The 24,855-nt window shown below is 33.9% G+C and overlaps 1 protein-coding gene across 1 annotated transcript in view; it reads right to left on the reverse strand.

Annotated features, from left to right (window-relative positions):
- The window catches only part of FBXL17 (F-box and leucine rich repeat protein 17), a 293,402-nt gene that overhangs the window by 98,316 nt on the left and 170,231 nt on the right, over positions 1 to 24,855 (reverse strand). Inside the window, exon 7 of the mRNA XM_072360283.1 lies at positions 8,477 to 8,553. Within this exon, the coding sequence (XP_072216384.1) occupies positions 8,477 to 8,553 (77 nt within the window). The remainder of the gene's footprint in view (positions 1 to 8,476; positions 8,554 to 24,855) is intronic.

Here is a 24,855-nt window from a genome sequence, read left to right on the forward strand (position 1 = left end):
AAAGTTAGATGAATAAATATAAAACTAGACTACAACAGTGTAGTAATGAGAGTAATTATTAGCTTTTGTTAGAAAATATTAAGTATCTTAAGCATTTAAATTAAATTCTATGCTAACAATGAAAGAAATGGATTCTCATTACATACATTTCCACAGCTGTTTTTCTCAAATCCATCTACCAAAGACTGAAAAAAATCAAATGTTTTGTTGGGAATGTTACTATCCATTGCAGAGTGAAATTAACAGAAACCATGTGAAATGTAAGTCCAAACAGAAACACAGAACAACAGCACTTTCGTTAACAGTTTGTGGACACAAGAAATAATTACAGAGACCCCAATGATTATAATATGATCAAGCCCACATGGTTTAAAAGTAAAAAGTTATTTGCCCTTCAAATTGGCGCTTAGATGCAAACAATTTGTTAGATTTAATAATTTCAAAACTGCTCTTGCCATGCAGCAGCTCAGGGAAGATGCAATTAACACACTTCTTCCAGTGCAGAGAATAACATGCACTCTGAAGGAATAAAGCTTTATGCTATTTTCTAAAGGTCATGTAAAACAGGAAACTCAAATATTACAATAGAACAGTAGCTAAGTCCTGGGTTAAATGAAATTTCAGTATTATAATACAGTTTCCTAGCACAGTAAATGCAGTAAGCCAATAAAATAAGAGTCTGGGAGTGTATTTCTGGAAACACACACAGAGGTTGTAGCCGTTTCAATTTTTTTAATGTCAGAAGTAAATTTTCTGCCTTGATTCTCACAAATAAGGTGTATTTTGCCAAAGACTAACTGAAGCACCTCTCAACAAAGATAAAAAAAATTACAAAATTAAAGTTTCTATTACAGTTGATAAAGTACTGCCAAGTTTGTCAAACAAAGAATCAAAATAACACCCCCAAAACCCTGCTACAGCTCCTCATAGAAGAAACTGAATGAAATCAGCAGTACCTATGCATCTCCCTACATGACAAATCAAACCCAAAGTACAACACCTCTCCATTTTTCACATTTAGAACAACCACCTGGGAACAAACTGTGCACAAATCATAGGCTTCTGCTCTGTGCATGTTGATGATTCAAAAGTGCATCTACATTCAGCTTCCTCCAACTGGCTATTATGCTACATTATTTCTAAGGATACAGGTTAAGGGGTACAATTCATCATCTGGCATGACAAGAAACAGTTGAGAAGTTTGTCTCATCTCATAAAGAGAAAAACCTTTATTATCTTCTGTAGGACAAAGGATTTGCAGCTATCTGCTATTTGAGGAACGTGCTGTTGCTGTAATTTATCTCACTGTATGGGTCATGAAGATGCACAGTGGTGTCTCAAATCAGCTTTTAAAGAAAACTGCATGGAATTTTCATGACATTGTGAAGACTCCTAAAACTTACACAATAAAAAAGAAAAAAAAAAAAAGTTTTTTCATACATATGAATTTAATAGGTTTCTGAAAATTTCTTCAAGGGCTTTTTTTTTTTTTTTTCCTTCAGTGATTACTTCTGACAAAGTTCTTCTTCTTTGGGTTTGTCCTAACAGTGATTCCTATTGAAAACACCAGAAAGGTGACTAATGTTATCTCTTTTCCCCATGAACACTCTTAACAGAACTACCAATATCCTCTGATAGGTCCTAAGCTCCAAACGTACCTCTCTCTTTCCTCACAGTAACAATCCTCTTTGTTCAGTGTTATCAAGATCCCTTATGCACAGACAGTTTCGAGAGTACATGCATATCTGCATATGAATAATTAGACTAACCTACAGCTTAATTTACAACAATATAAAAAACTCTAGGAATGTAAAGACTGAAAATAAACAAGTTGAAAAATACCCTTATAAAAGATGTGTATTCTGTAACTTTTTCTTCTACTTAGAAAGAAATATATTGAGGTTCTGAAATGCATGAAAAGACGCCAAATCTTCACTGTGTACACTGTGCAATATGAATTGTATAATGACTTAAAAAGAGGAAAAGACAGGAATACCCTGTATGGTTGTTTTGTTGAATTAAGTAACACAATATAACCACATTCTATTGCCAGTATAAGCTTTCACATGATCCTTACAGTAACTTCAGTTTCAATAAAACTATGAAGCAGGAGCTTCAAAATCATTGAAGAATGTTAAGTAAAATAAAAACATTTTAATGCATATTAAAGATTTTTTTGAGGATGGAAATAATGTTAATGCATGCAACAGATTCTGTAACTTCCCTCCATCAATTCTCACTCTAATGTAGGTAAAGTTGCACCCTAACCACGGAAAAGGAAAAAAGAACTTCAACAATTGGCGCAAAACATTAATGATCCTGGTTATTTACTTCAGTGAGTTCAGATTTATGAACGTTTAAGTAACCTAACCAAAAGTGGAAAGAAGACAATTTTGTGGAAAAAAGAAAATTAAGATAATAAGAAATGAATACATCTATATCCTTTCCCCTTTATATACTAAATAAATAAATAAATAAATAAAAAGCTATTAAACATAGTTGATATGCTCATACACACAGGCATACATACTATACAAAAGAACAAGGATGAAAAGGAGGGACCTGCTAATGAAAAGATTTTCTGCACATTTAGCCAAAGGCATGAACACGCTCCTAAAGCACAGAGTTTGAATGCTTTGAGCCGCTGAAATACTACAAGACAGAAGAAACTATGCAAGAGATAGGAAAACTGAAGAAGAAATCAGTTCTGAGAAAAAAAAGAAATCGGGAAAAAAGTCAGGGAACTCGATATATTAGCAATTCAGAACAATTCTGAAAGATGAAATGAAAGCTATACTTTTTAAATGATCTATACTAAGGAAGAGATTGCATAAGGGCTAATGCAGGGAGCAGAACTTATATTTTTTTAACTCAGGCATTTACTACCTGCTCCACTGTGTTTATCCATGTGTGCTGGGTTTATCCCAGAAATAATGCATTTCTTTCCAAGTAACTCTACTCAAAACAACTACTACTTTAAAAACAGAATCAGATTCAGAAAGACAAAGATCAAGATCAGGAAAAGTACAGTATTCTTGAGAACAAGCATTACTGAGGATTGATCACCCATGTGAGAAACAGAGTTGAAACACTCTTTTCCAAGGAAATACCCAAAGTATGCTTATTCTGTATGATTTACATGACAAATACTAAAAATTGGAGAAAAAGCTCAAGCAACTCTCATTTATATCTAATTATAAATTGTACATTATAAATATAAGATTATATGCATATATTCTATATAGGAAGACCCGATCCTTTAAAATTAAAATCTTTTATTTAAAATCAGAAAGCCTAAGCAGTCAACAGAAAGCACAACTTCCAACTGCATTCTATCTTGTGATAGTTGGACTTGATATTGTATAAAGACTTATCCCTCCAGACATCTATTTTTAAATGCTTTGTCTCATCTGTAAGATTTTAAAATAGAAAGGATATAATTCAATTACAGTTTGCTGAAACTTTTTTTTTTTTTTTTGCTTTAGCTTCTGTTTTTCTTCAAAGAAAAGCCTTTTCAAAAAATCATGTCCTCAAATACAATAAACGTACCAGTAAATGTCAAAAAGGGGCAACACAAGAAAGAAATATTCATGACCTTAGAAAGCAAACAGTCTAAATATCTAGGTACTTGGGCCAAGCATTTCATCAAAAAAGCTCCGAGCAATTATATAATAGCTAGAAATAAATTAGGCAAAATTCAGAACTGCCAGGTAATGGAAGTTATACAACTGAAAAGACAAATTGTCACCTTCTGCAGCTTCTAGGACAGGGATTGTTATGAGGCAAACATATTCCCCGAGCTGTGTCAATTATATTTCTATTAGTTTGGATATTTATTTTTTTCTGAGAGTTCTAAGAGATCTCTCACCACAGAGATGTAGCAGGTACTGACTTGTAGGCACTTCTACCCTAACTTTGAAAAGCTATTGTTGATGCTTTTATCTTCTCCTTACTGGAAGCCTATGGTTTAAATTTTGCTTGAAACAATTTTCTGCACACACTGACAAAAAATGGCTAGTCCAACTACTTTTGTAAGGTTAAACATTGGAGACTTTTATTTTTCATTTAGAATGCAGATTTTTTTTTTTTTTTTCAGTTGTTCTTAGCATTATTGCAAGACCAGACCCTTAAAACATCTGGTCTAGTTTCATATACTAGCTTCTTTTTATCTTTGAATACAAAATCTCACTATAGTGTTTCTGGGAGCATAGCAATCCGTACCCTCTGCCAACTTCATAAGTAATAATTTGCTTAAAACAAATTCTCAACACTAAGGATATCAATAAAACCCAGAATCAAGGCATAAAATTGGAAAGACAGTTACACAATTCTGTGTGTGCTTGCTGCCCTGGCTCACTGTTATACATCCTCACATCAGCCTAATTCATTTGACACATAGTCTTCCCACAGCTGAGAAATCCTAGCTTTCTTACTAGATCTTAGGAAAAGCTTAAATACAAAACCTCCTATGTTTAAGTAATGTTAAGTCTGTGACACAAATCAACAAAAGGCAGGAAATTCAAAGATAACACTGACACTCCATGCTTAATTCATGATTGTTTAACAAAAGAGCCAAATGATACGAGGAACTAATGTCAGCTTTGACTTCGCTCTGTCTCTGTTCTTGGGCAAACAGGTGTTTATCTTGGAGATTATACTAATTCAGCCTCTCCTGTCAGTCTATGTAAATGCTACTGATTATTTAGCATTTAACAATATGTTGGACATAAAGAAAATTTAAACCCTCATTCTCACTTAGCATGTTACATTCTAACAAAAATCTAATAAAAATGTATTTTATTTTTTTTTTAAAGTATGCTGGGCAGAAATCATCACCCTATAAAGTTATCAGAAGTTATCATGTAGTGCAAAATAGAACAATATATTTATTATTATTATTTTTTATTTATGGGTTAATAACTTGTAGCATCCACTCATATTTCAGTTCTTCTTTGAACCCTCTTCTGTATTTTTTATGTAATAAAGCCAAACATATTTCAGGGTAGCAACTTGCCAGAGAAAGTAATGGTACCTACTGCTACGTTATCACTGGATAATCAGAGGATTTTAACTATCAGATTTCAAAACACATTTTGGTACTTTTATATTTTTTTAATATTAATTGCATATAAACACATCTAGCTATTTTGCTCACTGCTTTACTGTATAAAGAAGAATAATTAAAGAAAATGAAATTATTGTAATTATGAAGGTTACATGTCATAGTCTTTCCTAGAGTATATGAAATTGGATCACGCTTGTACCTGTAGATTAACACCAGGGTGACATTTACACTTCTTTCTTTTTTAAAAAAATTACTCTTATTATTTTTTCTGTAATTATTTTACTTCTCAAATACTTCCTAATATCACAAGTGAATTTAAGTTGTATTGGACATTAGCAATATCACTTTTTATTTTCTCTAGTTGAGAACCAGCAGCCACAATACCTGGTTAACTGCTTTTGCATTAGCAGCTGAACACTTTCTATGAGATTTTTTGAAACCACATCTGTACTTCATCAAGCTGCAAGGAACCAGCTCACCCACCCGAGTATGTTTTGAAAACAGAGAAAATATATACAGTAACAATTAAAAGTTGGTGTCAAGACTAATTTACAAAGCAAAAACAAGAATGTGATGCTTAATTTATCTTCACAAACAAAATAAATGGATTCTTAGACCCGGGAGTATTAGGAACTTCAAACAAAAGAACAAAGTCACATACAGCTCTATGCTCCCACTCATTGTCTCACAAATCTCTGGATGCAACTTACCCACCTCCTGGTGGAAGCCTGAACAACTAAGCTTGTGAAGCTGCAAGTCTTCGTAAGACCAGCAGAGAATCAACAAAATGATCCCACAAATAGTCAGGCATACACTTTTTAGCTGATTTCATCTACTTGCCACAAATACAAAGGGGACATGAGGGCTTGAAAGAGCTCAGGAAGGGAGGCAGCTTCTTTGATAAATGAAGTTCAACAACAAATTGAACTTACAGCATGGTAAATGATGCTAGTTAAACAAATTTTCACCTTCTCTCACAATTTAATGTAAGGCAGGATTTAAACCTCCAGACAAAGCACAAATTACAAATTCTACCTCACTACTTGGTTTATTTTGTATTTTTGGATATCATGAGCAGATGAGAACAATCATCAGGCTGGCGTGGGTATAATGATAATCAATTGGTCTTAACAACTGTATAAAAATCAGACAGTATCATAAATACTTTGCTGGATTGCCTACTGATCCTTACTAAAATTATATAATTTTAAAGTGAAAAGTAAGACCTCATCAACTGTCAACTACATTTTTATTTTTTTTTCAGAATCCCAGTAACTGAACATAATAATGCTGAATGACTGCAGAATCCACTACATCAGTGACAGATAAGTATTAATACACAGAAGTCACCAGAAGCTCAGGTTGTATGAGTAGGGTTGCCAATTATCATCTAAATGCCACATATATTCTTCGCTAATTCATTCTGTGAAATGCACCTTCCACCTTTCATCTACGCCTCAACACTTGTTCTCTCCCCTCATTTTTGCGTAAGCAAGAGTTTCACTATCCTCAGTTTTTTTTTGCTTCAGTTTCTCTGTGTGTGTTTTCCTACAGTGGGAGAAATCTTGTTTTTCTCTCACTAACTGCAGCCAATGAATGGTGAAATAATTCTGAGAACACCGGCTCTCAAGTTGTGGATTCTATTATTTCCATTAGAATAACTTTCAGGTGGGCTCCAAATTCAGTAGGGACAGGAAACAGAGCTAATAGATCTACAGTACACAAAGAGACAGTTTCACTTTGTCACAGGTTACCTAGATTTACCTGTGCCCGTGACAGGGGGCAACCACCCCATAGGGCCCCTGGCCTGAAAGGAAGGAAAAAGGGGAATGGGAAAAAGAACAGAGGCAGCAATCTAAGGAGGAAAAAACTTATTTTACTAAATATGATCTTGGAATACAAGGTAACACAATATAATCTAATATGATTTAGGCTAATAAATCGAACAAAACAGAGAGAGAGAGTCCCTGAAAACCGAGAGGCCTACTGTGAACTCTAGGCAACATGGCTGGAATGCTTCCCATTCTCTGAGAGTCCAAGAGAGAGAGAGAGCTCCAGCCTGGGAGCGAGATTATATATGTCCTCCTCCCGTGACTTATCTCTGGTTGTGATGTCCTCTGGGATATGTAGTTTTCTTCTGAGAGCAGAGTATTCAGGACATTGTTATTCCATGAAACTGGAGTATGAACCTTTTAATGATCCATACTGCACATGATGTTATGATGTGGAATATTGACAGCAACATTACAAAACCATGACACACTTACAAAATATATTTGATACCTCTGACATAGCAGTGAAAAGAAACATCTGTACTGTCCCTTTGAGTTCTGTGGAGAGAATCCCCATGCATGAAATTCCAGCCAACTATTGCCATTCACAGATTCATAAATTCACCTTGGCCAAAGTCAAGAAAATCTACATTTTCAGTTTTGACAGGATCTATCCTGCTCATGGGTGTATAAACAACTGCAGATCAGAGAAAATGGTAGTTCTGGCCCACTCTCCCTCATGTTCAAATACTGAACTCTGCACAGCACTATACCCTTGAGCACCCATGCAAACTCCAGTAAAGTACAAAATCTGAAGGGAAAAATAAAACAATGAGTTTGTGACCACTGGAAAGGTAATTTATCACTTTGACATAGTAATTCTTTATAAAAGCTATGGGGTAAAAAGTTAAAAGGAAAAAGAGTGAATGAGAAACAATCCAACAACTCTCAGCTTAAAGTTTGTAAATCCTACCAAAATGTTGATGTATAAGTGGGAGTTTGGCATTTGACAACATGATTTTACTGCAAAAATAAATGTCTTAATTGATAACAGTATGTTATTTGAAAGAAAAAACAATAACAAAAAAATGAAAAAAAAAAAAAACGACAGAGCACAACAAAGTACCCTCTGCAAGTATACATAAGTACTAATGAGTTTTCCTGTATCAAGTACGAATCATGTTTCTTTATCTGGTCTACCAAACAGAAAGCATACTTCCTAAAAAGCTTCTCTCTTTTTCTTAATCATATATGCATTTTCAAGGAAATCACTGTGTTCACTTAACATACATGGCCTACAAAAAGCAATCAATTCACTCATTATTGCCTGCTTCATCAATGCTTTCACAAGATTTTAAAATGCACATACCCTCTTTGATTCTCTCTGAAATGGTCTTCAGATTTCCAGGACAATTAAAAGGACACAATACCCAGACTACACAACAAATGCCAGTTCAAATAAGCAATACTTCACAGCATATACATTTATGGTAACTTTCATATTTCTCCACACAGATCCTTTCTAGCAAGTCAAACGTGTCCTATTTTTATTGGAATAAGTTTTGAAAATGTGCATTTAAACATTCCCAACATTAATAGAGTTTCTATACAAACCTAGTGGAGCAAAAATGTTACATACCATAGTCAGTGATCTTACAGGATACTAAATACAGTTCTTTCAGATTCCGGCCTTCTTTGGCAATCACCTCCACACACCTGGAAGACATACAGAGTAAAATCACGGTTAAAGAACAATAGCTAATTTTTAAAAAGGAAGAGCTCAGCCCATAGCTGTTATAAAATGTACTTCAATTTCTTTATTCTGTAAATTATTCCACACAGTTCACTGAAAATGCATATGGCAGCATGCAGGCACATTAATGAATAATACACTGGAGAAAAACATTATTTTACATTGAATGTTTGTATATCAGTATTCCCCTAAGTTTTTCAATACATGAATTGCCTGAATATATATATGAAATTCCTCTAGAAAATAATACATATGCTCATTTCCACTTCTGTGTTACTGTGTAACTTAGGAAAGTCTCTCTTGAAAGATCTAAGCTTTGAGTTTTCTTCCAGGTAATTACTATAAACACACTATAATGCAAAGACTAGAAAATGCTACTTTAAAATAACATTTACATTTCCTCAGTGATTTCTGTAGGAGCCAACATTCATTAAGTCATTAAAAACTATATGTCATTGCTGTCCTATGGTATGCAAGCTACAGGGAAGGTTTAGATTGGCTGTTAGGAAGAATTTCTTTACAGAGAGTATGGTCAAGCATTAGAATTGGTTGTTCAGGGAAGCGGTGGAGGCCCAGGTAGTATTTAAGTGACATCAATGTGGTAATGAAAAAAATGATTTAATGAAGAGACTAAATAGGTAAGGCTCTTGGTTGGACTTGGTGATAGAATCACTCAGAATCATAGAATTACTCAGGTTGGAAAAGACCTCAAAGATCATCAAGTCCAATCACAATCTTGAAGGTTGTTTCCAACGTCCATGATTCTATGAGTCTACAGAAGTTGTATAGGTGAGAAGACAGAACATTTGTTTGCCTCACCAAAACTATGACAAATTTTCATTGAAACACGAAAATTATTTAATTTCATGTAAGAGAAGGAAAACAGCAAGCATGAAAAATTGTAAGAAAATTTAAATTCTTATAAAATAGCAGCTTATTGTATACTTTTGACAAAGTTTATGTTGAAATGTTATAAACATAACTGCTATATTTATAAATGCATTCTTTACAGTGCATCACTCCAAACGCCAGTTCATAAAATACTGTTTTAGTCCTGTTAATACAAAAATGTGCCACTTATTCATTAGATCAGCTACAGTCGTGATTAGGTTAGTCTTTACACAGAGATCCTTTAAAAAGAGGATTTTAGAGCATAAATCATAAGATTTTTTTTCTTATCTTGTTTATCTGTTATCTGATCCTGATAAACCACTTAATTTTCAGAGTGATTCAGCCACAATAATCTATTCTGACTCTTCAATCAACTCTTCTACTGTACACAAATTAAATTACTTCCTAATTTTGGAGAAAAAAAAAAAAAAAAAAAGAAAAAAAAGGTCTTCCTGAATTTGTCATAAGTTTTTGCAAAATACACCCACACCTCCTGAGGCCCTTTTTTTCTCCACCGCTATCACTAAATTACCTGTCTATCTGATTTTACTGTTCATGCTGCCAATTTTAGATTTTAAAAGCAATCACTTAATTCTTAAAGATTACAAAATACAATTACTTAATCACAGCCCTTCAGATGTATTTGTCCTCTGCCTTTTTCCTTCTAAAATCTAGAACTGAAAATGATTAATATTAATAAAATACCATGCCTCTGAAAGAGTACCTTAGTCAGAGTCTTTATCATTAGCACATATTTTCGGAAGACCTTTGAAAATGTTTTAAATATTTAGAAAATGTTGGCAATGCTTGTCCTTGAAAACAGATCTTCTTAGTTTACAGTAACACAGAAAAGAGAAAAGTATTTGACACAGTCTTTCCTGAACCACAATAAAAACAGAGTCAACCTTCAGATTCTTTACTCACTTAATGAAGATTCTCTGTTGACAATTAGAAAACATGACAATTATTTTTCTTTTAGAAGTTATGTCCAAACAATGTTTTCTAGCAACTACAAAGTACACAGAAATTGTCTTTTGTTCCTGTAAGACGTCATTTTGATAGAGCCACCAGTCTTTGTTAACTGGCTCACAGTGATTCCTAAGACCCTAAGAATTAATTTTCTTTCAAATGGCTTGACTGCTATTAGTTATATATTGGAGTCTGGAGTTAATACTGTTCATTTCCTCCTAAACAGAAATGAATAAACAAACCAATAAATAAATAAATAATTTAAGCCACAAATCCTTAACAACCTTTAGCTAGTTTCAAAAAGCAGACAAAATAATAATAATAATAATAATAATAATAATAATAATAATAATAATAATAATAAAAAGTAGCTTTTGAATGTGTCACCTCTTGTAACTGTTTTAAAGACAATAAGATCACCTAATATCTAAAACAATGAAACAATTACATTTCTAGTTTGGAAATGAAAAATGTCTAAATATGGAACCTACAAAATTCTTTATCAAGCTTTTATAATTGGCATAAATTAATCTGCATAAATTGTACTAAGTTCAGTTTTAATTTCCATTATCCACTCTATGGATCATCCACATGTACATTAACTTACAATACCAGAAAAGGCACTTTATAAGTCATCATTAGCCTCTGCCCTGTAGAGGGTCACACAATACATAATTATTAGTAACAACTAATGCCTTTACAACATTGGAAAAATAAGAGTAGTTTTATATTTATTATTTTTATCTTTTTAATCTTTGTTGAACATGACAGGAAAAAAAAAGGATAAAAGGACAAAATGATATTAACCTTTTCTAGAAAGCAAGGATCAAGTCATGATAATTCTGTTGTTATAATCCATCAAAATTATATCCTATGATTGTCACATCTATCTTTCGAAGTACATATGTACACTCTGCTGAATTAGACAAATCTAGGGTGGCATGTGCATGTGCATGCTTCTTAAGAGTATACATTTTAAAAATACTCATTTTCTCAATGTTTGCAACATTGATTGCAATACCTTAACCAAAATAAAATTCCAAGTAAAGAAAAAGTTTAATCTTAATAAATTACAATAATAATGGTAAAAAGAAGTAAAGTTATTATTTAAAACAGTAACAAACGACAGAGCTATGGAAAAATAGACAAATGGAGCCCAGAAATACTTGCAGACTAATTCCTGCCTGCCAGGGAGCTAACATGATGTAACTACTGTGTGCCAAGGCAGAGGGAAGAAGAACCTTTTCCAGTCTCTTAAGTGAAGGGGTCTGAACAGATTTTTTCAGTTCATTAAATCAGTTTTAACAGAAAACAGTAAAACACCGAGATGAAGTAAGTAATTTACAGAGGAACAGACACTTCTATTATAGTTTTCCTCCAAATGTATTAAAATGCAAACATTATTCCAGGAAGAAAAGCAATTTTTACACTCAAAGTAAATTACTAACAACGATCCAAGGGTCACCAGCCAAGTGGTAGGGAAATAAGACTAAAATTTCAGCTTGGAAAGTGTACAAGTATGAATATATATAAGTTGACCAAAACACAAATCTCCTCTTTTTAAATCAGTGTTACTTAGAACCATATAAGACATGAAAGTATGAAACATGAAATACTTTAGGAAGGAATTCCTAACTCATTTAAGCTGAAAATATAATCCAAGAAATTCTTATGATAAGTTTTTCCTGTATCCACTAAATATTTGATGAAGGCTGTTCTCTGATAGACTGATGTGCAATTCAGTTTTATTGCACTGGATTCTAAGAGTAAGAAATTAATATCACACACTACGCAAAAGTGGAACAGCAGAAACTTATTTCACAGAGAAAAAATGTCAAACAGTATTTCAGAGGCCACGCACATAACTAAAAACACACATACATAACGCTAATTTAAACTAGAGCTACAAAACCACAGATGTTTGTAGGCAACTAGAGCTCACTCACTCCCTTAATTTTGAATGCATTTACACTGCAGCACCCCAAAGCTCAATTTATAGTCTGTGATCGAGAAGCCTCTTACTGTAATAATTTCTAAAAATGTCATCCTGTTTGAAAAACCAAGTAAATTTCATGAAGAAAATGGCATTGCTACAATGCTGCTAAAATTCAAACAACTTATTTCAGGAACAAAACTTCCAGTCTGGGTTAGAGAAACCATACAATCTTACACGCATTTACACATAAATGAATACCAGACCAAGCAGACTACATTTGTGAACAAAAAGTTACAGGCATAAAACTATTTTGTAAACAAGTCTCTTCTGCAAAAGCAACAAAACTGCATGATTGAGAAACTGATAAGCGCACTGATAACTTATAGCTTAGGCCTATAATCTTGATGGCTCCCACATATGCATATGTACAATTATCTCACAAAGTCAAGGTTTTTGACATTCCTTTTAGATAAGAGACTGAAAACAGAAAAAATATTATCAACAAGAAAATGAATCACTCAGAAAACATTGCTTTTCCTTCAGCCAACTGAGCCTTACAATTTTGACTTGCTTAAGGTTAATGAATTAAACTATGAAACTTCCAACTATAAGATTCTAAAGATTTTTGAATCACAGTAAAATAATTATCCTTCAATTAACACACACAACTGGTATTTCTGGTCTGTTTCTAAAAACACTGGAAAATTGCACTTGTGACAACTGAAAGGAGCTAACGAGAAAACACGACTAGTGCATTTGTAATGTAAGTGGTCCTGGGAGACCTTGTTATAGTCCGAGATGTTCTTCATCCCTGAGTGAAACTAATTAGAGTTGGTATGCACTGGTTAAGAGATCAGAACTTGAGGAAGTGATTTTATATATTTTTATATATTTATATATCACTATACAAGTATTTTTTTAAAACTTCTATAGAGAAGAAAAAGAAAGGTAACACCAGGGACATATTAACAGACTCCCTTGGAACAATTCAAAATGAACATCAGACTGTTTATATGGTTTTTTTGCATTTGATTGTTGACATAGTTTCTCTCTGAGCAGAAAAGTGAACACTTCACTACTCTTCAAAGTATAACCACAAGTGGGAAACAAGGGATCCAGCAAAGAACAAGAAGTCTGAAATATGCAACAGAAAAACAGAAATGTTGCACAAAGAAATTGATATAATTTCTAAAATGCTAGTATTTTAATGGTTAAATTTGGATAGAGATAATAGCTGCATACAAAATAGTCATTGGTTTTGATAGCTTAATTTCTATGGAAGGCAGTGATGCAATAGAGTAACAAAATCTCTTCCATTAAAAAAAAATAAATCAACAAAAACAAAAACAAAAAGCCCCCGAAAAACAGACAAACAAACAAAAAACTCACCACTAACAATATACACCTCTTAGCACAAAAACAAGTACATAATCTTTATACACCAGTGTACTCTTACGCCTTCTGCACTCCTAGGGAATAAATGGGAATGCTAAAATAGTGAAAGAATAAATAAATAACTGAGAGATGTATAAAAATTTGTAACCCCCCAATAAATAAATGATGAATTTTACAGGCTGCTGGCTAACTGGTCTCGGTTTGACATTTTCTTTTGTTTATCATCTTATTTACATCATGAACAACAGCTCAAAATGTACACTATCTAATACTTTAAAAGAATGCAAGGCATGATTTTAACTTGTCTTCACTTCTTACACTGGCTCAACATTTCTACTGCCATTTGAATGTTTCAATTACACTCAAAATATTTACTTTTAAAGTATTTTTATTTCAAGATTAAGAACTGCATCTGTAAGAAACAGTACTAATCACAGAGGCAACAGAACTGTCTAATACTTTCAATCAAAAGTACAAACTGAATTTTGAAAGCACTTTTCATTTGGATCCAATATGCAAAGTGTCACTAGCTACACAAGTTAACAGTAATTATCTCAGGGCAGTCATTAAGTTCTGATTAGCAAACCCCTATTCCTTAGAAAACCAGTGTAATTTAAAAATTGATTTACAAAACAGTTTTGCTACTTGGAGCTCGGGAAAATAGATAAGCTTTTTTTTTCTCTGAAACTCACAAACTACAGAGGTAAGGGCTGACAAGTCCCACAGTGTCTAATTGTGCTCTATGCTACTCAGATGCAGGCAAGCTCCAATCAGAATTATACAGATAAATTAATCAGCACAATGCTCCAGCTATTATGCTGTGCTCCAGCTATTATATCCTGTCTTTCAGCAATAAATATCTATTTTCAAATATTTATTAGAAGTCTTATCTAAAATTAAAAGCCTTTATAATTCCTGTTACCCTGTCTGTATGTAAAGCCAGCAAGCAATTAAGCCAAGAAAGGAGAGATTTAGCAAATTATTTAATTCCCCTATCTGGCATTTACATGTAGTAGTATTTCAGGTGGCCTTTGGTTCCTTTCTGACTAGGAGGAACTAGATATTGTAATGGATTTAACTGAAATAAACAACTATGAAAAATGATTTTATTCTAAAACCCTCATGAATCTGATATCCCACAGGTAATCATGCAAGGGTCTAGGAGATAATTAAATGGTGTCTTTTTTTTCTTTCTTTTTTTTTTTTTTTTTTTGGTAGAATATTAAAATATTTTAGAATTCAGATATCAGATGAAAAGACTCAGTTAATACAGCACTTCAAATAGTTTCTTAAATCCATTATGACATCTTGCCAAATGTTATAAACCAGAACTGTTAACTACAGGCAAGTCAATGCACATTTCTTAGCAAGATTGTTTGTACTACAAAAAATAATGGCTTCCTTTTTCAAAGGTTTAAATTTTGCCTTTCTGCTAAAAACTGGTACATACTTCGATTACAGGTACATTATAGCTGGACTAGTGTGCTGCATTGGCTATATATACATAGCTTCTTCCCCACAGCTACTGTCCTGATAGCAGTGCAAATGTATCTATTCACAAATACAGAAACACAGATTTAGAAAATCTGCACAGAAGCTATAGAAAGTATCAGGTAATGGAAACTGCAGCTTTTCTATTTCTATGCATATAAGCAAATCCTTATGAACTCGCTGCTTGAGTTGAACAAGGTTCTTGATCGTCCACTGTTTCCTTTTAATCTACTTAAGTGCAATTGAATATGTGATGTGCTGAGATTCAGATGCTGAATGTGTGTTTTGCCTGGATCTTTAGTTCAGATACCAGTAACTGATGCTGCACATGGCAGCTCAGAAACAGGGCACCACACTGCTGCAATTTCAGAGGAGAAAAATGAGAGCAGACATTCAAGAAAAAGAAAGAAGTATAAATTATTACCATAACTCCTCTGGTATAAATCACAGGGCCATATGATAGCACAATTGTAGGATTTCTTACATGGAAAAACAGGGCTTTGAGCAAGGGTAGTCTTAATTCTTCATGACCTGTTAGAGGTTATATTTACCTACTTCAAGCCTCAGACAGCCCTGGTCCTTATGACATCTCATTAAGGTATAGCTAATAGAATAAGAGTATTCATAATCAGTTTCCTCAAAGAAAGTTTCCAAATTTAACAGTGAAAATGTGACATGTGAATTCTTTTTTCCCAAAAGATCTTCTTTATGCCAGAATGCTTGGATAAACTTCATAACACAAATAAAAATGCAGGGAAAAAAAATCACCCACTTTTTTTAGAAAATACTTGGTGTTCACACACCTCAACAAAGACTGCACACTAAATGTATCAATTGGAATGTTACTGTATTTACTGCTGGATTTCCAAATAACACAGTTTAGCATACATTATAAAGAGTTTTGCAAACAGGCCAATCTATCCTTTCAGTTCTTTTGCATCACTTTGTTTATTCTTATCCACATATAGCCATAATTACTGCCAAGTCTTCTGGATGTTACTTTCTTAAGCGACCATTTAGATCACCGTCAATGAATGATATTGACTAAGAAAGGACCTGAATTAAGGGTTCTTCTTGATAACATTAAGAACACAGCAAAATCTCTGCCTCAGTTTTGCCTTTTGAAAATGAAAATGCATTCAGTAAATTCATTTTTTTTGCTGTGTTATAAACACAGCAGTCAGTGTCATAGTATCATCATCATCATAGTATCGTGTGAGTTGGAAGAGACCTTAGAGATCATCGAGTCCAACTCCCGGGTTTCGAGCCCCCTGTGTAGCGAAGCGGCACTTCTACCCCCTGCGCCACAGGGGGGAATCGAACCTGGGCCCTCCAGTGCCGCAGGCAGCAGCTTATACCACTGCGCCACTGGGGGCACAAGTCAGTAAAAGTTTGGTTTTGTGAATAGTTAAAAGCCCTTCATAAGTTTGATAGATATTCTCAATTGTACTCCTAGAAGCAGTAGTAGTTTTAAGAGTTAAATTTATATGAGATGAGCACGTTTTACAGGGAGAAGTAACCTCTTTCATTAGACAGCAATAAAAGTAAAATCTTTTACAGCATATGAGGAAGATTTCTGGAAAATTCTCCCATCACAGTATCTGATTTTTCTTCTCCATCCTGAATGACATTCAAGTTTGCACAGATTTCCTGCTTCTATAAAATGATGTTAGAGCAGACAGAGAGCCAAGAAAATCAAATGGGAAAGTATACGCAAATAAATCCGGCAATCGTCATAATTCATGTATATTTGGAAGTGATCTGAGGTCCAATCTCTTTATAATTAAAGCAAGATGGTAGATCTACTGCATTAATTTAATGCTGTAGACATTACTAAAACTAACAGAAAAAAAAAGTCAAGCTCAAAGCCTTTTTGGACACACACTGTTAAGGAGACATTAAACAACATAAGCAATAACTGAACTCTAAGCTCAGGCTAAGGTCTGACCCATTGGGTAAACGTCACAACAAAGCTTGTGTCTGAACTTAAGTCTATTACATGCATCCCGCACTACCAGAAATTTTCTAATGTATAATTTTTAGCTGAGACTATGACTCCATGTCTCCTAAAATCTTAAAAACTGTCACTTGCCATGAAATACTATATACATCTTGATAAGAATGCCAAAGTCCTTAGAAACTTTACTTTAACCTAGAGAGAAGGCACTGAGATTGCAGTGCAATGACTTTTACTGAAAAAAAAAAAATAAAAAAAAAAATGCTTGAAGGCAAATTCCAGAACTTCTTCATTAAATGATTATGCATTCCTTTCCACAGAGCTGCATGGCTAGCATTTCTATTACTGGTACACTGCTTGGAGAAAGTGGGAAAAAAAGCTTGATGGTACTTTCTGTGTTTAATATTAAGCAAAATATCTTTCTTTCAGCTCAGGTAAGATGCAAGCAGTAATATTTATTTGAAACTTAGAGAATACTATTTCTTTCCAGATGTTAAAAACTTAATAGATTGTCAATTCCATTTTCCAAGTATGGATTTTTAATACCATCCAATAATGTATGATCTTCACGTAATAGTATTCATGGAATAACTTCTAATGTAATCTTACTGGAAAATGATCTGGCTAGACAGGGCATTAGAGTATGCTGTGCCCTTCTAAACTAGTGACAAGACATGGCAATTTTCAGTACTTGGGTAATTTCTAACTGAGTAACTGCAAACACAATGAAACAAAGAAGACAGATGCTTATATCCCAGATTTAAAGCATCACCTCAAATATTTTCAGTCCTTCCTGAGTTTTCTTGAAATGGTTCCTATTTCATTATGGAACTGAGCATGCTCATAATTATTTATATTTGGTGTATCACTGCACTGCTTATATTTGTTATATAAGAAATATACTCCTAGTGTTATTTGCATGTACTTGCATCTGCAGACAATGTCTTTACACAAAACGTACAGTTAAATGAACTGCCACCTGAAACAAGGTTAAAAAAACAACTTTAAGAACAACCAGAAGGACTTTGACCAGCATTCTACAGATTTGATAAATTTGTCCACCTAATCTACTGGAGCAGTTAACAAACCATCATCTTCTAGCTACCTTTCTCAGTTTAATCATCTAAATATCCTAAATCTTGTCAGAGTTTAGATGGTTTTCCAGCAAGCCTCAGCTAACTGCACTGAAACAGAAAAGAAAAAGTTACCTAATTCTTTAATATCATCCTTACTTTGACAATGATTATTCCATTCTGCTGCAATGCAAGCTTAAAATGATTTTTTAAATTGATCCAACTGAACCACGAGGGTGAAACTGCTGAAACCATTTGAAACTGCACTGTCAATTAAAATATACACATTAGAAAAAGCCAACTGAATTTCTATGGGTTGTATTTTTGCTTCTCCAAAGAACTACAACAAGAATTATGTCATGTACTCAGATGTCACTATATGTAAATACAACACCATAATTTTTAATAAACCACTATTAACAACATATTTTTAAAAACTATGAAATTACTTAACTGCAGATCTGTCCCTACTTTCCTTCAATAATATATTTAAATTAGGTTCAATACAAGCCACATTAATTTCATTCACAATTTAAAATATATATTTTCATTCTAAATATCTTGCATTGAAGTAATAAACGTTGCAAATGATTGAAGCTTTCCCAGGAAGGCGCAATGTTATATTAGTCTTAGCTCCAAAATTTGTCAGTCACTTAAACCAGGTCAAACTGAGTTGGAATTGCCAGTCTTCCTGTGTAAGTCATTTCTGTGTAAAAGTAATACAGGCACATTTCTTCACTCAACAGGGAAGATGGGGGAGAAAGCAAAGCAGTTAGTGTATGCACTTGATAGGAACAGTGGGAAGCAGGAAAATATTACATATTTTCCATATGTGCAACTCTGAGAAATCACAGAAGGCAAAAGATGGCTTTACACTTTCATTTCCAGGCAGTTAAGTAACCCAGACAGCAGAAGCATGCTGATGGTCAGCTGGTGCAAGCAACATGCCTAGTATTCACAACATTTTGGCTTATTAAGAGATTAATTTGAAGCAGAAACTGTTTGCCAAAATAATTCTGACATAAACCATACTCAGAATTTATGTGGCTGCCACTGTTTTTATTTTACATTATTAGAAAACATGCAAGAAGAAATCTCTTAAATAATAAGCACATGGTACTTCAAGTGTAAATACAGGTAGAGGACATTTTGCTTTCTGTAGTGCTCACTGTGTCCTAAAGATATTCATAGGTTAGGCTGATAAACATAATTGGAAAAGATTGCATTCTCACTCTCTTAGTTCTGATTAAATTACTGGTGTACGAGGTTCACATGGAAGCCTCAAGTAAATCACAGGTTATTGGCAGAACACATAAAGGAGTCTGTTTCTCATTTCTAGACATAGTATAGCAGCATATTACAAATTCAGATTATTATCTAGATAAATACCTCCTTTATATTCTTAGTAACCCATCTGTTCCTACAACAAACAAGGGTAAACACGAGTTTCTATTTGTCACTAGATCTGTAAGTTCACAGGAGGCCTGAAAGTGCTTTTGGAGTGCAGAACTGTCGTCCCATCAAATAGCGAGTGCACAAAGAACAGGCAATGTCCTCACACTAGTTTGAAAGATGTGTTAATACATTTTGCTTGAATTTCAATTTCTAAATGGCACTTATTAATTTCAGCATCAAGTATAAAAAGTAAGTCCAGTTTAAAGAGAATGATCCGGTGCTAAGAAGCAACATCATATTTTTCCATAAATCATGAATGAAAAATATTTTGCTGAGGCAAGTATTCGAATGTGTAACTCCAGACAGAGTGATGTGGCCAGAATGAGGTATGAGGTATTCAAACTTGGTTGATGTCAAGCTTAACTACCACTGCCACTTCAAAGTCTAAACAAGATCTTCAAATATTTCCATTATTAATTAGCATCACATGTGCCCATGAAGATGCATTTTAACTAATGTTATGGTGTAGGGCACACCAGGAAACATACAGGCTCAAACTATTGCTTGGGACCATGAACAAAGTTTATTAGCATTACTCAACTGATTAAAGGGAAAAATTCACTTTTTCTTAAAATCAAACGAGAACCAATCAAATCAATTAACAAAATGTGCTACAAAAAGCAGTCACTTTTCATATTCACGTAGCCAGTTGTTACATAATTATACTTATGAATTCTGAAGTCAAGCAATTCCATTAATATGTGGAATCCTAATGCCTTTTTTGATTTAAGTGACTTTGGGCTTAATTCTAGATTTAGAATTAATCCATTATTATGTGGAATCCTAATGCCTTTTTTGATTTAAATGACCTTGAGTTTAATTCTAGACTTAGAAGAGAGCTCTCTCATCACTTCCTTCTTGTATCCATATGAATTCTTCTTTAAGTATATGACAACACTTTTTGTTTGGCATCTCTACCAGTTTTGAGAAAATAAGGACAGTAGCTCTGCTTCTTTCTCTTGTAAAAACCAAGAGGTTTACCAAAACATTAAGTAGATCTCAAATGCCTTATGCACACATGATCTTTCCCTTTTATTGATTCTAATATGATCGCCCCCAATTGTTTGACTTATGTAGCTGTGGCAGAATTAATTGAACTCTAAAACTAGAAGGCCTCAGAAGAGTCCTTTTTTTTTTCGTAATTTTGATGAAGGTGTGAATATCCTCAAGCCATCTCCATCCTCTCTAATGAATAAAACTGAATAAAATTCACCTACCCTTTGACAGAGGCTAGGATGCTGATAAGACTTACTTAAGCTAGACGCACTAAGTAATTTTTCCATGACAAGTGGAACAACCATGTGTAGTACTTAAAGACCAAGAAGAGTACAGGTTCTGTGTCAACCAACATCATATCCCTTAATAAGACAGTAAGTGCATATGAGAGACCCAAACTGACTAACAGAGTCTGCAACTCATGCTGGCGAAAGTCATGTTTTTGCTGGTTCAATTGCAATGTATGTTTAAACAGGATGATGACCAACTGACAGAAAAAAGTTTAAGTGTGTGTCTCCTTACCTTCTAATAAGTTGTAATTCAGCAGTCACTGCTAAATGTATTTTACTCCTGCCCTCTGTAAAATATTTTTCATGTATTAGTTTCTCATATACCTATTTCTTACATGTCTGTATCTTAGAAGCTACAATTCTATAAAACATCCAGAACTGCAGATAGCACAGAATGTGACCATTTTCTAATGCACTTCTCTAAATAATAATGCATCATAGCTGACAAAAATTCACTTCCATTATGTGACACAGCTACCAAGGCGTACTCAAGAACACTATAAGAAACACTCCATAAGAAAAAAGAAGGACAAGATCTTTGAATTTTATTTTACTTAAATGACAGATGAGGGTTACTTTGTTTTGATACAGTTTTAGATATTTTTGCAAGCATTACAGAGTAAATTACTATCAAAGCTAAATTAGGACTTCTGAACTGTATATTTAAAAAGAGTACTATATAATTTACCATTTAAGTAAAAAATTATCAAACATCAATTTAGCAATGTAAGGGCTATAGCATAATTTTACCCCTTACTATTAGCTCCCCAAAAGTACTGCAAACCTGTATGTGTTAAACATATACATAAAGTTAATATAAGCCACTAGAATGATGTTAGTTTTCTCCTAAGGATAAAACCCACTAGTGTGAATATAAACTTTATCGTGTCAGGGATGGATAAGGTCACAGTCACATTCTTACTGCTATAAATTCTAAGAGCTGCAACTATTATACAAGTTGACAAGAAATGATTTCTGGAGAACTCCTTTTAGCATTCATCAGAAATCATTCATTTCAAAAGTATACTCCTTCCAGTCACTTTGACTCTGACATTCTATAGAGTCTTACAATTACTGGACACAGTGTGAATCTTCTATCCATAGATTTCCGTAATTCCAAATCCAGATAATTGGCAAATATCAATAGGTAGTGTCTTTTTTAAGATCCTTTTTTCAGCTTCTCTTTTAAAAGGAATTTTATATCAATCACATGCTGGATATACACAACTGCTACTTACGGTTTTCTGCGAAATGGATAAACAGTTACTGTAGTATGCTGTTACAATTTTACATCCTGATGCAAGAAACTGAAATCTCAGTAATTATACACAAGTGAGAAAGATATCTAACCAGAGTCCAGGTACCTCCTTAGCTAAATCTGGACTTGAAGAGCACTCTGCCCTTTAAGAACATTGCTAGTGCTGGAATAAAGGAACAGCTATAATTCTTGCCCATCGGCTGGCATCAGTGTAAGTACCATCAACTGCTGATTCATTATCCTGAATCATTTTCACTCTCCTTCAATATAAGGAAGTATTAAACTGAAGTTAGCCCCTGAACAGAATACCACGGCAATTTGAGAAATCTCAAATCTTGGTTTCTTGTGTCTTTCTCTTGGAGGCATCTACAGACAATGAAATTCCCTCTCAGCCAGTTTGTTTTTGCCAGTGGCAACCTGGTGATTTCAAAAATGTCCCTGTTTGTAAGCATGGCTTGTCTTTGTGAGAAATGCTTGGACACTGGATAACTTTGCCTTCACTGCCACCCTCTGGGCTCCAAAATAAGACTAAGAAACATCTGTTTCCCCTTGAAAGATCTCTGCCAAAATGACTTTACAGATTATCAGCCGGATTGCTGTATGAGTTTAAAACGAACAACAACAACAACAAAACATAATTATTTTAATCCCAGAAATGAATATATATATACTACCATACAAATTTTTGTAACTAATTTGTGATTGCAGACTGGGACAAATCTCACTACTAAGGGGCTGTAACTGATATTCCAGCTTCAGTTCAAAGTATCAAAAACTCACTGATGAGCTGAAGTACTCAATTTCTACATTTCTATTTTAAATACCACATTTCTATTTTAGCTAGTATTATGGTTTAAATGATATAGGTCCTACACTAAATGTGTTTCTGTAATGCTTTTTGTCAAACTCCTCAGAAGCTTAACTGTTGGGTTTTTTTTAATTTAAAAGAAGAAGAAGCAACAGTGAAGAGGGTCATAAACCCTTGCGTTATAATAGAGGAATAGGTCCTGATGTGCACAACACCACTATGTTCATAGCTTCTGTCGTCTTACATGACGCATTCTGTAGTGCCTTTCCTGAGAATGATGAAAATGATTAAATCACTGTACAGAGGTGGCTATAGTTTCAAATGGCTGGGATCAGCTGGTAGCTACACTGGAAAGTCAAAATGAGAAAACAGTTATTCTCTCTTCACTTTCTTCACTGTCTCACTCCAATGTCCACTTAAGCATTTTCAGACTTACACTCAAAGTTACTTATTGTTCTTACCCAGACTAACAGTGCTTAACATTTGTGATGACAAGTTAATGGTCCAAATCAGACTTGAGAGTTACTAGGGGTGACAACAGTGACATTTGTCAAATACAACAAAACAATTTTCAGAATAAGTTTGTAGAATGGAAGGATTTCCCACACAGTTTGAAAAACTTTAACCTGGAAGGTCTATAGGAAGAAGATTGATAAAAGAAGAATTTATTCCTATATTCCCCAAAAGGAAATGTTCAGAAAATAGGTGACATTCACTGCATTTGCTGCTACTGCAATAAACTAAAAATTAAAGTTTTCGAAAATATTCTCAAAGTGTTGAAGTCAAGGAGAAAGAAAAGGTGCTGTGCAAATACCCCTGACCTTTATGTCTGGTTTTTTGTTTTTTGGTTTTTTTTTTTCCCTATATCTGTACAAAACGCAGGATGAAGAGAATGAAGAAAAAGAATATACTCCCTAGGTTAATATATAACACTCTTCTAAATTTTGTTTATGTCTCACATAAAATAACTCAGATATGACCTCAGTGATTTGTGTAAAAGAGCAAAAGTTCAGTCATTCAAATAATTCTTCATAGGCCTCCCTACCCATCAAGATCAAGTAAGACAGAAGTGGCTACTAATCTTTAAAAGCACTCAACTAAGGGTCAAAGTCACATAGAGGTTGTCATTAAACTGTTCTCAAGGATTCTCAAATACTTCAACAGTGGTCTTTGAAGACAGTAACAGTGATGTAATTAAGAACTTATTATCATACTCTGTAATCCTCTGTAAACTTACACTCCAGGGCCAGCATCTGAAAGAAATAAAATCAGCAGACGAAAAAATGTGATTTGACTTTCACAGAAAAGGGAAAGGAGTAGTGGGAAAGGACATAACTCATGAAGAACTTCCAAAATTGCAGAGGTAAATTACACACTATAGTACATTAATTCACTGGTAAGGTAAAAAAATTACTAAAGTCATCAGGAAAAAAATGAAAATAGAAGAGTTAGTGAATGTTTTACGTGGGAAATGGAGTTCCCTGGATTCAAAAGAATTTGAAGAAGCTCATGTTTAATACCCTTTTGAAAATAGTATTATTAAAATTCAAAGACAAAATCAGACTATTTGACACATGTCAAATCTGGATAATGTATTTGCCCAAAGGCACAAAAGTATACTAAGTGCAGATATTCCCTGCCACTACTTAGTCATATACACAGGAGGCTCCAAAAGTAACACCACATATTTGTTTCCATGGGAACTGCAAAAGACACAAAGCACAAAATAACACTATTCGAGAGAGA

This window comes from Excalfactoria chinensis, chromosome Z, assembly GCF_039878825.1.
Source record: "Excalfactoria chinensis isolate bCotChi1 chromosome Z, bCotChi1.hap2, whole genome shotgun sequence".
NCBI lineage: Eukaryota > Metazoa > Chordata > Aves > Galliformes > Phasianidae > Excalfactoria > Excalfactoria chinensis.